Here is a 14,498-nt window from a genome sequence, read left to right as displayed (position 1 = left end):
AGGTTGCGTTGTAAGATGTAGGAGCTCTATCGAATGCGTGTGGCAAGCCGCCGCTGATACTGGTAACCGCAAGGACGCGAGCAGCCGCTGAGCGCCTCCCTCAGCGCGGCCCCTTTCCCTCGGCCCGCCCGCCACGACATGGAGGCACAGCCCCGCCCCGCCGCTCCGGGCGGGAAACGCGGCCGGGCCGCTGCGGGCGGTGCCATGGAGGCGGCGGGCGGAGAGGAGCGGCTCTTGCACACCCAGGTACGGGGGGGGGCTTGGAACCCCGGCCCCGGCCCCGCTCCTGCCGTGCTGGGCTGGCTCCAGCGCCGGCAGGGAAGGGTCCGGCCGGGACAAGATGGAGCCCGGGGGATGGGAGGAGGAGTGGGCCATTGAACGGTAAACGTGGTGTTCTGGGGTGCGTTGGGGTCTGCGAATGGTCGCTTATCGTAGACTCCTAGAAGGGTTTGGGTTGAAGGGACCTTAAAGCTCCTCCAGCTCCAACCCCTGCCACGGGCAGGGACCCCTTCCACTAGAGCAGCTTGCTCCAAGCCCCTGTGTCCAACCTGGCCTTGAACACTGCCAGGGATGGGGCAGCCACAGCTTCTCTGGGCACCCTGTGCCAGCGCCTCAGCACCCTCACAGGGAAGAGCTTCTGCCTAAGAGCTCATCTCAGTCTGCCCTCTGGCAGCTTCCTTTTGCGTCCTTTTGATAAGTTTTAGTGATTGCCACAGGAGGCAGTGTCTCAGCCTGCAGAGAACTGACCTGTGCTTGCGTCCTTTCAGAGGCTGAAGGCTGCGGTTCACTACACCGTTGGCTGCCTGTGTCAGGAGGTTGGAGAAGATAAAGCCGTGCAATTCAGCAAACAAACCATTGCAGCTATCTCGGAGATCACCTTCAGGCAGTGTGGTACCGCAGTTTGCACATTAGCCATCTGTTTAAGAGCAGTTACGGGAGAAATAATGCTTTAAAAACATAGCGCTGGAGCTCGGCATTGCTGGGCCACTGTTTCTTGCATTGAATCTTTAAAAGTATGAGAAGTGACTGTTTTTCAGACCTGGAAAAAGCATTTAAATGGGTGTGGAAGTAGTGTGTGGGCCCCCTGCCTCTGCAAGAGTGGTGTGTAATAACAAGTTATGGTCACTTCGCATTACTAACTTGGGTAATTTGTAGTTAATGCCTTTGTAACAGCTAGAACCGTGTTACTTATCTCTTCCTGCTCAGAGTTAGCCTTTTAAAATATGTGGTGTCTTTGTTTCTCCAGAGATCTTTGCAAAAGACCTTGAAGTGTTTGCAAGGTAGGTACTGGAAGACTTGGTTGCTGGAAAGGCTTTCAGTGTTCAGCTCCAATTACTGGATAACCTGTAAAATACATTTTGGAATTCAGGTTTTAAGGGGTTCTGTTGGCTGGCAAGTAGTGGCTGTGAAGTTAGGAAATAGATAATTGCCTTGTAGGTTCTTCCTGATCTTGACTGTTGCCTGTATCTAATTGTCAAATGCATTGATACATAGCGGTACTGGATGGTTTGGGAGTGACAGATGCTTACTGGCATGCCAGTGTGTTTCATCTGGTTCATCCAGGGAGATAAGGGAATACTTTAAGGAGTCAACACAGTGATATACTGGCAAGTTAAGAGGGAACAGACCAGTGTTGCTTGAAGTTGTGGTTGCTGAGTTCCATGTTTTTTACGCAGGAAGTGTGGGAATTTAGGTGTGCGCATACAAACATGTAAAACAGGTCTGGAAACAGGTTGGAAAAGACAGGCATGTTTGGTTTACTGGGTCCCTATCAAGCCCTTTTAGTTAGTGTTGAATTAGATGCTGTAAGGCCTCTTACAACCACTGGGCAAACACGTTAAGAGGTGTTTTTAATTTCATGCAGGCATGCAAAACGAAGCACAGTCACTACAGAAGATGTGAAGCTTTTGGCTAGGAGGAGCAGTTGCTTGGTGAGCTTCACTGTATTTTGTCTTGCACTACTCTTAAAACGATTGTCTAGTTCCTAAGAGCATTTGAATGAAGGCTATAGACAATGAAGCAACTGTTGCTTAAGCAATTTCACTGGATTATTGATGATGATGGGCACAATCCAATGATTTTTAACTTTTCATCTTATTTTGCTTCATGACCCTGCCTCACTGTGGGAATACAGGTCTCATAGCGTTCAAGCAGCAACGTTCTGGTTGCAATAGGGCTGCTTAGGTTCCATGTATAGGGTGCAATAGACAGACACATTGCAACATTGTCAGTCTCGGAAGTAATTCACTTGGTTTTTTTTCCTAATGTTGTGTTCCTTTCTTTTTTTAGCCTAAGGTCAGGAATACCTTTAGTATTTAGTAAATACTTTAGGATTTAGGCACCTTGAAGTGCCAAGTTTCATAACATCAATACAGGGATGATTCACTTTATTGTATTCTCTCATGTGCTGCTCTGTATGATGTTCATTGACTTAAACTCACTAATCTGTTATGACATACCTGTAAGTCCTTCCATGAAGAATATTTCCAATACTAATTTTAAATTTGTGTGAGGAGAGTTTTTCGTTCCACATGTGATTCGAACCATACAACATGAACTTCCCTGAGAAGGCACAGGAAAAGCTGGAGCTGAATTTTGTGTTCTAAACAATCGTGTGCTCTTTGTGTCAAGTGGGTGCACAGGAATCTTGCAGTGTTTTTATACTCAGGTTATACCCTGGCAAACTACAACTCTTGACTAACTGCTGCTGTTGCTGTCTTGGTTCTAGACATGGATGTATCATACATTTATAAACCCTTGCTAGGGCATTTCAGTATTTGAGGATGTCCGGCTTAGACTGAGCCTTTGTGTAAGAATTAAAACTAATTGATGTTTGTCAGCTTTTTTTGAGTCTTCTTTGGAGTGACATTTTGCCCTGTTAGTTTCTCTTAAATATTTCTGATTTCTCTGGAATAAATGAACTTCTTAGTAGGTAACTGATTAGTTTACTGATCACAGCTCAAGTATATCACCGAGAAGAGTGAAGAGCTTGCGTTAAATAACATGGAGCAAAAGGAGAAGAAGAAAAAGAATTTCAATGCAGTTAAGGAAGGAAGAACTTCTGGGGAACATGAAGCAGCTGTGACTGAAAGTGAAGATTACAACATGGCATGACTTACCTTTCAAGTAATGTCTCTGGTCATTTTCTCTTGCTGTCCTAGAGGGACCAGTTAGCCAACTAGAGATTCCTCTTGCAGCAATGGTAATGAATGTTTTGGCTTTTAGGTGAACAGAATTAGCGGGGTTTTTTTGTTGTTCCAAAACTGGAAAGTGTCAGAATTCAGTAACGCTTACAGCCAAAATGCCTTAACTGCTCACAAAAAAGTAAATTACTGTTATTAAAAAGAAAATGCTTTAAATTTTAAAGCAGAACATTGTCACTGACCAGAATATCTCGGTATGTGCAATGGCCTCCATGCCCCTCCTTGGTTTCTCCAGTAATTGTTTGATTTCTTTCTTGTTTCCATTTTTGCTTAATGTATTTTATTTTTGGTTAATTGCCATATTTCTCACTTGTCTTGACAATTAAAACATGTTTTGTGTCATTTCTCATCTGTGACACTGCTGATGGACTGTGCTTTCAGTAAGTTGCATTACATTTCTAACTTTACTAAGGTAATGTGGCTCTGGAGTGGTGGTCAGAAATGTATCATCTCCATTGTCCTCTGCAGGACTGTCAGAGCCTTACCAAGTGCTGCTGATACAAAAGCAGAAAAGCAGCAGATTTCAAGACCTAAGGTGTCAGACAGATACAGCCAAATGAAATGGGAAGGCTGCTTAAGCTGTTACTTGGGCAGACGTTATCAAGCAAATGTATGCTTGCCAAGGATAGTATAAAATATGCATAAGATATGAAACCCCTCCATTTGTTTTTCCCTTGAGGCTAGACTGGAAGGACCATCACTGCCTTCCTACAGGAATGATCTGCATGGTCTCTGTGACTCCATCTCAGTGTTTGCCTGGAAAAGGGTGAGTGGAATACTCCTAATACACACAGGATTGAAGTAATTATGCTATCTGTTATTTTAAGTAGATGTGAAAAAGCCACAGGGAAAACGCTTCTTTCCTCTTGTATAGCTTAAGGAATAGAATTTCAGTTGCCAAGTTGAGCTTGAAAGAAGCAAAAGCATTGCAGCTTTGAGCAAGACTGAAAAACTGGTTCATAATGGAGAGAGTGGTGATCACAAGCTGAGACATAAACTCACAGAAAAAGCTTGCTGGCAGCTAGGCTGCTCACTGCACGCTGTTTCAGTTGGTGGGCAGTGTAATTAGCTTTCAGTGTGACTGAGCATGCCTCCAAAGTTCTGTTAATGCACAGCCATCTATGCTATTTCAGAAAGACTTGAACAGAAGCTTGTAATAAGTAGCTATTTAAAACAGCAGGAAACCTTTTTCCCTGCCGTGGCTTGTAATGGTACAAGCCAGAAGGGTTAACGTGAAAAGCCATTGCCTTAGCAAAAGAGACTGACCAAAAAGTTGACAGCAGGCTTCCCCACTAAGTCCAGTCAATGCCCATGTGGGTAGCTTCACCTGAAGTCACCCTGAGTATTTTTGCTTACCTGCTCAAAGGCATTAAATATTTATTAGTTACCCTGGCAGTCTAACTCTTAGTGTGCCATAATTCAACTGGAATGTCTATATGCAATGGTTTCATGACTGCCCTGCTGTAGGAATACTCACCAGCTGGTATTCGGTACCATTTAAGGTTATGTTAAATCAGAGGGGTTTGCATGATACTAGAAACACGTGTATCTACTAAAACTTCCTCCAAAGTTCTAGCTCACTTTCTGGATTTCTTTCCTATACGTCAATTCTCACAAAAGAACAGCCAGCTGAGAGCTCTGGTACAGTGTCACCACTATGAACATGCATTCGCTTTGGACAGGTTAAATACAGAGTACTTCTCTATTTATTTCCCCTTTCTTCTAGCATTAAGGCAATATTGTACTTATCAGCACCTTCTTTAATCATAGCAGCTGGTGGAAATATCAAACCTAGTCCAACAGTAAGGTAAAAAGGTTTTAATGGTATTAGAGAGACTTCAACAAATTGTAAAATAAGCCAGTTAATACAAAAGCATCAGGATACTTACACTAATGATTAGGAGAGTAATACAGGCAGACCAAAACCAAATCTTCTGCCCCACAGCCTTACAAAGCGAGTATTTCCACCTTTGCTATGTTTTACAAGTTAGTGCTTACACACGGCACCCAGGAGCCAGGAGCTCCTTACAGAAAAAGCACAGAAGTTAGAAGACTTTGAACTGACTTTAGCTGATGAAATGAGCATGAAAATTCGAGTTCCTCGATCCCAGGCTGGAGCTTAAAGCCAGAGAGCAGCTGGCTAACCCTTCTGCCCTGTTCATTAACTGCCTTGAAGCATCTTCTCCAGAGGTCTTCCAACCTTTACACTGGAAATGGCAGGAGGACAAAGTAAGCAAACTGCCCGGGGCTTCAAAAGCCAGATCCATCATTATCAGATGGAAGCTGCTGGCTCCCAACCAGGTATTCAAAGCTGAGCCTTTACATGCTGTGTTTAGCAATCCCATTGTTCCAGTTTTCTGCAAAAAGTCAAAATCCCTTTGGTTACACATGATTTGAATCATCATGGGAGTTTAAGCCTCAGGACAATGCCCAGATTTGAGTTGTCTGACCACAGCATGACCAGCAGACTATGGCTCCCAGGACACATCTTTGCTTGTACTGATTCTAATACAAAAAACCAAGACACTGCAAGCAGCACCACAGTCTTATTTTTTGCGTTTTGAACTAACCCAGTCTCCCAGGGGTAGTGTTTTCTTGCCCTTTGATGTGCTCCTTAGGGAATGCAAAGTCTGCACTTGTTGTAGACGCTTGGAGAGCTCCTGATCACAGGCTCGCTGCAGAGCTTCAGCTTTCTGCTTGTCCCATCTCAGAGCCAAGGCCAGGGCTTGTGTGTCTTCTTTCAAGACCAGCTGTAGCAAGACAAGATTTCCAACAGTCTTTTCTACTGATGCTCCACCACTAACCCCTCAGCCCACACTCAGAATAGTGCGCACAGACACCTGCTTAGTACTGGTAGCTGGTACTGAGGATGTGCCGAGCTTTCATCATCTATCCCATAGGGTAGCAGGTTTTCAATATTCTAGGAACACCCAGAGCCTGAAGCTATAGTCAGATTTACAGAGGAACAGAAGCAATTACTTAGTTTCTACAGCAGGGAAAAGCAAGAGTAGCAAGTTCGTAACATTAGAAAGAACACACTGACTAATGACTAAAGTTTACCTAGACTTTCCTTTCCAGGCTCTGGGTTTATTTACATTGTTTTCCAAAATACAGAGGTTTTTATTTTGGTTTGGGATGTATAAAAGATGCATCTGCATACAAAAAAAAAGAACCCCAGCTTGCTGGTAAGACAGCTGAAACACTGGCTGAGTATGATCTGGTAGAGATTAAAACCAGAATTATTTTGTGGCTTTTCAGAGGACTTGGAATAGCATCAGCAGGCTCTTACAGAGGAGCTCCAAGCAGGGGGTAGAGTTACTGCGGAAGAGAGATTAAATCTCACTGCTTTGAGACTGAGACATATTAACATTAAAGCCTCCAGAAGCAAGGACAGCTTGTCCTATTGCCTCTCTTTCCAGAGGGAGAGATTTCCCAGGCTATGGTTATGTCATTCTCACCCACCTCAAGATCTTGACTGTCCAAGCAGAGCTCTGGAGCAGGTTTCTCTTTCAGAGCAGTAACGATCTGGTCACTGAGCACTGTTTTGGCTGAGGTGCTGGTACTGCTGGTACTCGTGTCAACCACATCCATCTCCTTTCTTGGTACAGTCTCAGATTCTGAAAAGTAGCAGAATCATTATAACCCATGACAAACAGAGGACAGCAAGAGTGGCCTGGACTGCTTTAAGATTAATGACATGCATTCTGTCTACATGCATCCTCTCACTTAAGGATAGACATATGACTTAAGCTTTTCTTCCAGTATTCTACTTTCAGGCAGTATGAGGAATGTAACACTGCAGTGAGGGGAGGACTGCTGTCTCCCAGGCAGGGAATTCTATATCAGCTATTACCTGAACCACACTAATAGCTGCTAAGCAAGTGACTGATTGTAGGCCTTCACTCTGTCTTATTCCACTCAACTATTTCAGGCATCTGTGAGAAGCTCCTTCTCTAGCATCCTAATTGCTCCTTACCTGGTACTTTGCTTAAGATACGGTCTTCATTTTTCAAGGCCTTTAGGTAGAGTTCCAGGAGCTGTCTTGACTGGCGTTCTTCTTCTCGTCTGTCCAGCACCTGCTGCAGAGTGTCCTGCAACACTTGGATTTTGGTTTGACTCTGGGCAAGTTCTTCTGCCAGGTCTGAACATGGTACATCAATAAGCACCTTAAAACAAGGACAGTGCTCCTGTTACAGGGATTAACTCATTCCATTACACTGATTAGAGAACAGACAGCAAGCCTTTACCTTCAGAAAACCCAGCATCTTTCAGAAGGTTTCTTATGAAAGCTTGTCAGCCTAGTTAGGTTGTAAGAGCACTCCACTAGTCTCTATCAGAAGCCAGAAGGCATCAAGGAAGGTGTGGATTTTTAACAGATTCTGGCAACTCCTGGCTTTTGGGAAGCTGGCTTTAAGGAAGGAGCCCATGCCAGCTGCCATTTGGCCAAATCCTGGCTTTTTGAGCTCCCAGTGCCAGAACTGGGAAGACATGCTGTGGGAGACAACCAGTGATGAAAAGTGTCCTTCTCAGACACTGGTGTGTGCTTCCCCTTGAGGAGAAATTTGACCGTAGCACCACAGCCAAACAACAGCAGCTGAATCTGGCTTGATATCTTGCTGCTTATTCTGTTCTCTGCCAGCTACTGAGATAAACAGATAAAGGACAGGAATGAGAGATTTTCCCACTGTACCTGGAGGTCTTCTTCAGACATCAAGATGATATTGGACAGGTCATCCTTCAGTTGCCTAGCTAGCTGCTTCCACTTCTCTGCGGCACTGTCCACTTCATCCATAGACTCAGAGAGCCAGGTTGTTCCACTGTCTGACACAAGAGCCATCAGCTTCATGGGTCATTCCTGATCCACCTGAGATAGCTTCATTTCACCAGGTGTACTCCAGTCCCCCTCCCCTTCCATGCTCCCTCAGCCACAGAGTACCTGAGCTTCTGCTGGACCATTTTTCATTCTTGGCCAGTGCCACAAATTTGGTATCAGGTGGCAAACACAAAAAGTAATCTTCATCATCCACAATGGTGCCATCTTCTGCCAGTACTAAGGTGATGGGCTCCCTGTCCTTGTCAATAGCCAGAATGCCACTAGCTGCGAGACACAGAAAATCCTTATAGTGAATATTAAATATGAAGCTGTGGTAGTGTTCAAGGCCAGGTTGGATGGGGCTTGGAACAACCTGGTCTAGTGGAAGGTGTCCCTGCCCATGGCAGGGGTTGGAACTGGGTGAGTTTTAAGGTCCCTTCCAACCTAAACCACTCTGTGATTCTGTAATTCTGATTAAGTATAAAATTCTGACATATATTCTGATATATATTCTAATATATATATATATATACATACATTCTGATCTATGTGTTGCTGTTTTGTTACACCTGTCAGAACACAAGCAGCTCCCGGTAATATAGGACCCGTCTCCATATGGTGCTACACACCAGCGCATACACACGACTTTGCTCTCCATAAACCCATATTCCCGATGCAAACCTCGGCGGGCGCGCTTCCCCCCATCTCCCTTCACCACCACCCCCCCCACCCCCCCCAGCGGCACCGCCACCCGCAGCCCGTTCTGCCACCTCCCACCGGGTTTCCCGGCGGGGGTTCCCGCTCACCCTTGTCGCGCAGCTCCCGCAGGCAGGAGGCGGCCACGCCGTGCTGCTGCCGCCCGTCCCTCCGCAGCACCAGGCACCGCTTCAGCGGCCCCGCCATGGCCGCACCCGCAACACCCCGGCCGCGGGGCGCGACGGGACTGGCCGCGGGGAGCGCCGGGACGTGCGGGGCCCAGCGAGGGGCGGCGGGTTGGGCACCGCGCCGGGAAGCGGAGCTTTTCCTGTGGGCTCACAGCGTCTCCATAGAGGCGATGTGGAGGAAAGCTACGGCAAGCCCAGTGTTGGCAGCGGTTTAATTTGGACTTGATGATGTTAAAGGTCTTTTCCAACCTAGTTGGAAAAGGTTGCCCTGCACTGCTGGACCCGTGCTCCCCGTGCTTCCAGCCTCCTGGCAGCCGTGGCATGGCGATGCCATGCGGGGAAAAGCTGGCATTTCCAGGCAGGAACTGTTCGCTGTGAGGCAGGGCAGGTGGCGGCAGCGCACACCGAGCCGCAGAGACCGGTAACTCACCGCACGAGTGGTTCTCCGTGGGAGCTCATCGGTGCCTCGGCGTTCTACTCATTCTGCCTTGCAGCTCCAGCCGGTGGCGGGGCTGTTGCATCGGTTGGTCGGGGATGAATTAGGCTGGCCTGGGAAGATGGCCTCCTCGGAGCAAGCGGAGCAGCCCAGCCAGGTGAGCGGGGCCGGCGTTCGGCCCGCTCTGCTCGGGCAGTGGTCGGCGGGGAGCAGACGGACGGGGTGGGACGGGGGCGCCGCCGCAGCGCCACGGGGGAACGGGTGAGGAGGGGAGACCGGCGCGGCTCTGTTCCCACCGCCCCGAGCCTCCCGGTGCCGCCGCGCCCCGCGGTGTGGGGGGCGCGCGCGCCCTGGACGCCAACCACCGCCCCCGCACCTGTCGTAACGGTCACTCGTGAGGGGGCGGCTCGCGCCGCCTCAGCCCCGGCGCCATGGACCCGTCCTCGCCGCAGAGCGCAGCCCCCGAGGCGCGGGGGGGAAGCGGTGCCCCGGCCCGCCTCCGCTTTAGCGGGTGTGCGGCTCCCGGCCATGCGGTCACCGGTGGCACCGGCGGAGCTGCGCGTCCTGCCAGGTCGGTTCTGTGGCTTGGCGTCCTGCCCTGTGCGGCAGCGTGAGGTGATGCGGGGCAGGCTGCGCCGGGCAGCGAGGGCGGCTCTGAGGGGAAGAATTGGGCAGGCCAGGCCCGTTTCGGTTTAGGGTCTCTGAAACGCAATAAAGCACTTGAACAGGGAGAAAAAAAAACACAGAAAAAGCATAGTCGGAGAGAAAGAAAGCGATTGATATGTCAGCTGTGTTCTGTAGAGTGCCAGTTAGACCAAACCGTTGTCTCTGCCTTATAACTGTGAGGGAAAAAGAGCCTTGAACCAACAGCATAAAAGGGCAGAGCAGTGATGGATGTAGTACAAGCATTGTCCAAAACTGAATGGGGAGGGTGAAAGAGAAATGTAAGTTCGCTGGGTTGAGTGTGTGCTCAGGAAATGTATTAAAAGCTTAAGATATTTTTTAAGCGTCACCTGAAGTGAATGGGGGAGCCCCAGGGAAGGAGGGTGCAGCTGTATGCAGTGTAGATTCCCAGTCACCTGCTGGCTTGCTCACTGTGAGCGTAACTTGCGTTTCATTGTGAACTCTGCCTGCCTCAGAGTTAGTGTCGGCGCTCTCATCGCACCAGTGTCGCAAACAGACTCCTGTGTCTATCATACCAGTGGGGTTTGTAAAACCCTTCAGGGGGCTGCACAGGACCCCCCTGCAGCCAGCGGGAGATGAAAGGTCTGGCTGCTCCAGCAACAGGGAAGAAAATAGAGCAAAGCCTGCTTTTATGTCCAGTTGTTCAAATCCAGCCGTATTTGACTAAATCACTGTGAACCTCTCTTTTGATCCTTTCATTTTGGGCTGAAGAGGCTGAGTTTGTAGAGAACGTGGTTGAACTAAACTGAAGTGAGTTACATTAAATTTATACCCTAGCCAGCACAAATCTCTTCCTGGGCCAAGTTACCACACTCATAGCAGGCTTGCCAGGCAGTTTTGTATTGGCTGTGTGCTTTCATCAGTCGTAGTTTGAGGTCCATTCCATTATAGTCCATTCCTCATGCTTCCAGTGACTGCTTTCAGCATGGGGAATTCTGAAACAACCCATAAGCCACTTGAGCAGTCTACAAGGCAGCTGCCTAGAGGTTTCTGAGAAGGAAATATGGTTAATTGGCAAACCTGGTTGCCTGGAAAGCATTCAGGTTCTCTTCAGTTGGATATAGCAGCCTCCTGTTGCACCCTTCTAAAAAATACATTTGTTCAGTGGGGTTTTTAATCTCAAAATAAGGCTTGATGATTGAAAGTTGAAAAGTTGTGCTTTTTAATGAGCCTTATGAATGCAGCCAGAGCATTCCCTGGGCTTTGAAAATTAAGGGCATAAAGAAAGTCACTCAGTCACTGTCTCCATAGCGAAAAATGGGAATGGTAACTCTTACTGTGTGTAGCAGGGAGAGTTAAGAGTCTGTGAAGAACATAGTGAACATAGAACATACTTGTGCTGCTTTCCAAATCAGGAAGAGTTTGAGGTAAGGTAGGATACCTGGGCTACAAAGTTAACTTTTCACCTCAGGGACTATTTTATGAGGGCTGTGATGAGGTGGGAAGTGGTTTGAAGCCTCTCTGGGTGACAGGGGTCAGTTAACACCTCTTCTGCTGGATTCTGTCACACTGTATGTAAAAGTGCTGGCAAATTAATTGCACCCCTTTTGGTTCCTGTCATGACTTCATTGGTGGCAGTTTGTTTGAAGGGCAGCTCTGGTAGTCTGCCTTGCTTCAGGTGTGTGAAGGTAATGCTCCAGTTCAGCCAAAGCAAACCACACTATTTATCCCCTCCACACGCCCCAGGAGCAGCCATGCTTAGGTATTACCTTTCCTCCTTCCCCAGGTTGTGTGCAGACAGGGGGAGGTTCTGTCTGTCCAGGGCTGTTGGTGCCTGCTTATGACAGATGCTTGCATCCTCACCACCTAGTATATGTCTTACACTGGTTGCACATTCCTCATCCAGGACTCTGGTTGGGAAGCTTCAGTGCTCTCACATTCTCTTGGCTTGGATGGGATTTGAGAGAGTTTTGCAGCTTTGGCCAGAAAGAAAAGGTGTCATTGAAAATGTGTAGCACAGCAGATGAAGTCTTAAGGGGACAATTTTGGAATAAAACCAATGAAAATGTCTTTATTAGTCTAGCAAAATCTAAGTGCCACTCTCATGCAACCACTGCAGTTTTGACACCGTTAGCAGTGTGCATAAAAAGTTGTCCCTGTTGCACACTAAATATTTAGAGAATTAAAAAATGTTTACTTTTTACCACTGAAGATGTTTATTTGCTGTCCAGCATTCAACATAAGGCTATGAGTAGTGGCACTGCCTTGCTTAACATGTTTATGTTTGGGTCCTATCGTGTTTCCTATTACAAATCTAGTTAGTTTAGATGCTAAAAGGGAGTGTCAGATATCTTTTGGCTTATTATCTGTTTTCCTGAGCTTAATTTTCTCATTCTCATGGATTAATATATTGCCTCAAGCAGTGTGGGGAGAGGGGGAGTGTTGCAGCTCAAATTAAATCATTTATATAGATAGAATTAGGCAATAAACACTTATACCAGAGATTTTAAAATACTCATTTTTGTTTAGAAATCATGTTCCTTGGGCCTTTAGGGATGTCTTTACTATAAAATATACAGAAAGAAAGAACCGATCACTCTGTGCTATCCCTTATAGTAAAAGAAAGGGAAAAGCAAGAAAATGGTATAGCCTGTGAAGCAGAATAGCCAATTTTTCATGGGTGTCAGTATTTCTTTGATGCTGAATGCTTGGACAGTGTATGTGGCGAGGCTTGGCTCAGCCAGCAGCCCAGTCCTCTGGCATTCCATTTAGCCCTAACTCCAACTGTGAGAGAAATTGAAATTCTTTAACATTAGTTGGCGGTGGTGGTGTGGGTTTAGATAAATATGTCTAAATTTTTCCAAGCTGCTTAGTTTGGGACACAAAATGATACCTAATTATCTGTGCAGTTATGTGTAGAGGTGCAGAATTCTGTAGCCTGGAAGTCAGGATGTAGCTGGTCTTGGAGCCCTAAAAAGCTTGAAATTGTTAAAGTCAATGGCTGAACCATTGAGTTGGTACCAGACTGGTAGTACAGTCATGGAGGTCAGATAAGCAGAGTGCATTCTGGATGTGGGATTCTGTTGTTTGTTTTATGACACTGGAAGGCTCACTATGCTAAAACCAGATTGCATAGTAATTTAATACAAGAGGCTGAGAAATGAGAGATGACAAAGTGAGCAGAACGCACTGGTGTTCTAACATCTGTTATACTTGGTGATGTTCTCTTATGTGGTTTAGTAGGGAAGCAAGCAGAGTACTAAAGCCCAAATCCTACTTATTTTCTTTCTAAAGCTTTGATATTCCCACTTTGTATTGAGTCTACCATGTAGCAGCATTTTTTTCTTCACGTAAGGAAGTAGTTCAAGCAAATTTCAGAGATGTTGAAAGACACCTGATTTGTTGGTCTGGAGACTGAATTCCTTAGTTGCATTGTTAGTATATAGGTAAAATTTCCTCGCCACTTGCTTGTAGGTTCTGGATTCTCTGCCTGAAAGGTTGGTTTTTATGGTGAAGTTAAATACTCTCTGGACTATGATGTCCATTGTTTCATTAAATACAGGATATTAGACGGTCCTTGCATGGACAGGATAGAATCCTCCCTGACTTACCTTGGAGCTCATGTGTTCTGGGGGGTTACTGTCCCCTACTTTATAAGACTTTGCTGTTACACTATGCCTTGTACTTGGAAACCTTGCTAGAAGGAAAATGCAGATCTCATTTAGAATATTGGTAGCTTTGGACAATGCAGCCAAAGTACCATAAATATGACTCATATGTCATTGGGTTATGTGCAAGCACATACCAGAATTTCTGAGTATTTGTCTTCAGGATCCAGACTCTTACCTGTCAATCTAACACGTTTCTCACAGTACCCTGGGCTTCATTTGAAATCCTTCTTTGGTCAGTTTCCCAGGTTGACCAGATTTTATGTGCAATGTTTATTGTCTATGTCTATGAACACTGGTGCAGCTCCTTAGGGCAAAACATACAAGCTCTGGTACTTGAGATGCTCTGGGAATTTTCTGAGGATATGAATTCTGTGGTGGTTTTTCCTTCTTTCTGCCTTTGTGATACTGCTGTTTGCATCACACATCTGTAGGTTCTCTCTTTTTAAAGTCAGCCTAACTACTTAAAATTCTTTGGATTTTCCTTGAAACGTGCTACAGAAGAGTGAAACATGTATATTCTTAATAAAAACTGCAAATGGCTTGGTGGAACAGTTCCATGAAATAGTAGTTAACAGTTATAGATACTTGATTGAAGTATTCAACAGAATTTATCTGTGCTGCTCTGTCTGCCTCTTCTAAGCAGTTCTGACCCTGTGCTAACTGAATTTGATGAATTTGGTGAATCAGACCCTAGTATTTTAGAGTATTAGCTAGGCTGAGAGACCTGTGTTAGTCCTGGGATTTAATAAAATAGATCATATGCACCAAGTAAGTTTATCCACACCCAAACCAGGTTTTGTTAACTTATTAATAAATCGTGCAAGCTATGTTCTTGTGTTGATTCCCATATGTTTTCCATATATTTGG

At 46.2% G+C, this 14,498-nt stretch overlaps 3 protein-coding genes across 3 annotated transcripts in view; 2 read left to right on the top strand and 1 right to left on the bottom strand.

Annotated features, from left to right (window-relative positions):
• The first annotated feature begins 146 nt into the window (after positions 1–146).
• CENPS (centromere protein S) lies at positions 147–3,552 on the top strand. Its single transcript, XM_057431749.1, has 5 exons — positions 147–246; positions 768–891; positions 1,247–1,280; positions 1,865–1,931; positions 2,959–3,552. Exons 1-5 carry the CDS (start codon positions 205–207, stop codon positions 3,112–3,114), a joined length of 423 nt encoding a protein of 140 aa, XP_057287732.1. The 5' UTR covers positions 147–204; the 3' UTR covers positions 3,115–3,552.
• Positions 3,553–5,006: 1,454 nt separating this feature from the next.
• Positions 5,007–8,933, bottom strand: DFFA (DNA fragmentation factor subunit alpha). The gene is made up of 6 exons (XM_057431621.1): positions 8,823–8,933; positions 8,140–8,301; positions 7,894–8,024; positions 7,180–7,369; positions 6,666–6,820; positions 5,007–5,953 (listed from the first exon to the last, which is right to left on the bottom strand). Exons 1-6 carry the CDS (start codon positions 8,917–8,919, stop codon positions 5,750–5,752), a joined length of 939 nt encoding a protein of 312 aa, XP_057287604.1. The 5' UTR covers positions 8,920–8,933; the 3' UTR covers positions 5,007–5,749.
• A 478-nt stretch (positions 8,934–9,411) lies between these two features.
• Positions 9,412–14,498, top strand: part of PEX14 (peroxisomal biogenesis factor 14) — a 76,226-nt gene continuing 71,139 nt past the window's right edge. The window contains exon 1 of the mRNA XM_057431602.1: positions 9,412–9,493. Coding sequence (XP_057287585.1) covers positions 9,458–9,493 — 36 coding nt within the window. The 5' untranslated portion in view covers positions 9,412–9,457. The remainder of the gene's footprint in view (positions 9,494–14,498) is intronic.

This window comes from Pezoporus wallicus, unplaced genomic scaffold, assembly GCF_028554395.1.
Source record: "Pezoporus wallicus isolate ANWC-B61680 ecotype Strahan unplaced genomic scaffold, APGP_CSIRO_Pwel_v1 contig_8006, whole genome shotgun sequence".
NCBI classification, from domain to species: domain Eukaryota; kingdom Metazoa; phylum Chordata; class Aves; order Psittaciformes; family Psittacidae; genus Pezoporus; species Pezoporus wallicus.
Note: the sequence above shows the minus strand (reverse complement) of the source record. Positions and strands in the feature narration are given on the sequence as shown.

What these genes read in the sequence shown, in the direction of transcription:
- DFFA (XM_057431621.1), bottom strand. Translation starts at nt 8,919, where the DNA reads ATGGCGGGGCCGCTGAAGCGGTGCCTGGTGCTGCGGAGGGACGGGCGG. An exon ending in TGTCTGAAGAAGACCTCCAG is followed by an intron (nt 7,370 to 7,893) that starts GTACAGTGGGAA and finishes CCTTGTTTTAAG; the next exon opens with GTGCTTATTGATGTACCATG. An exon ending in TGGACAGTCAAGATCTTGAG is followed by an intron (nt 5,954 to 6,665) that starts GTGGGTGAGAAT and finishes GTCTTGCTACAG; the next exon opens with CTGGTCTTGAAAGAAGACAC.
- CENPS (XM_057431749.1), top strand. Translation starts at nt 205, where the DNA reads ATGGAGGCGGCGGGCGGAGAGGAGCGGCTCTTGCACACCCAG. An exon ending in AGCGGCTCTTGCACACCCAG is followed by an intron (nt 247 to 767) that starts GTACGGGGGGGG and finishes GCGTCCTTTCAG; the next exon opens with AGGCTGAAGGCTGCGGTTCA. An exon ending in GACCTTGAAGTGTTTGCAAG is followed by an intron (nt 1,281 to 1,864) that starts GTAGGTACTGGA and finishes AATTTCATGCAG; the next exon opens with GCATGCAAAACGAAGCACAG.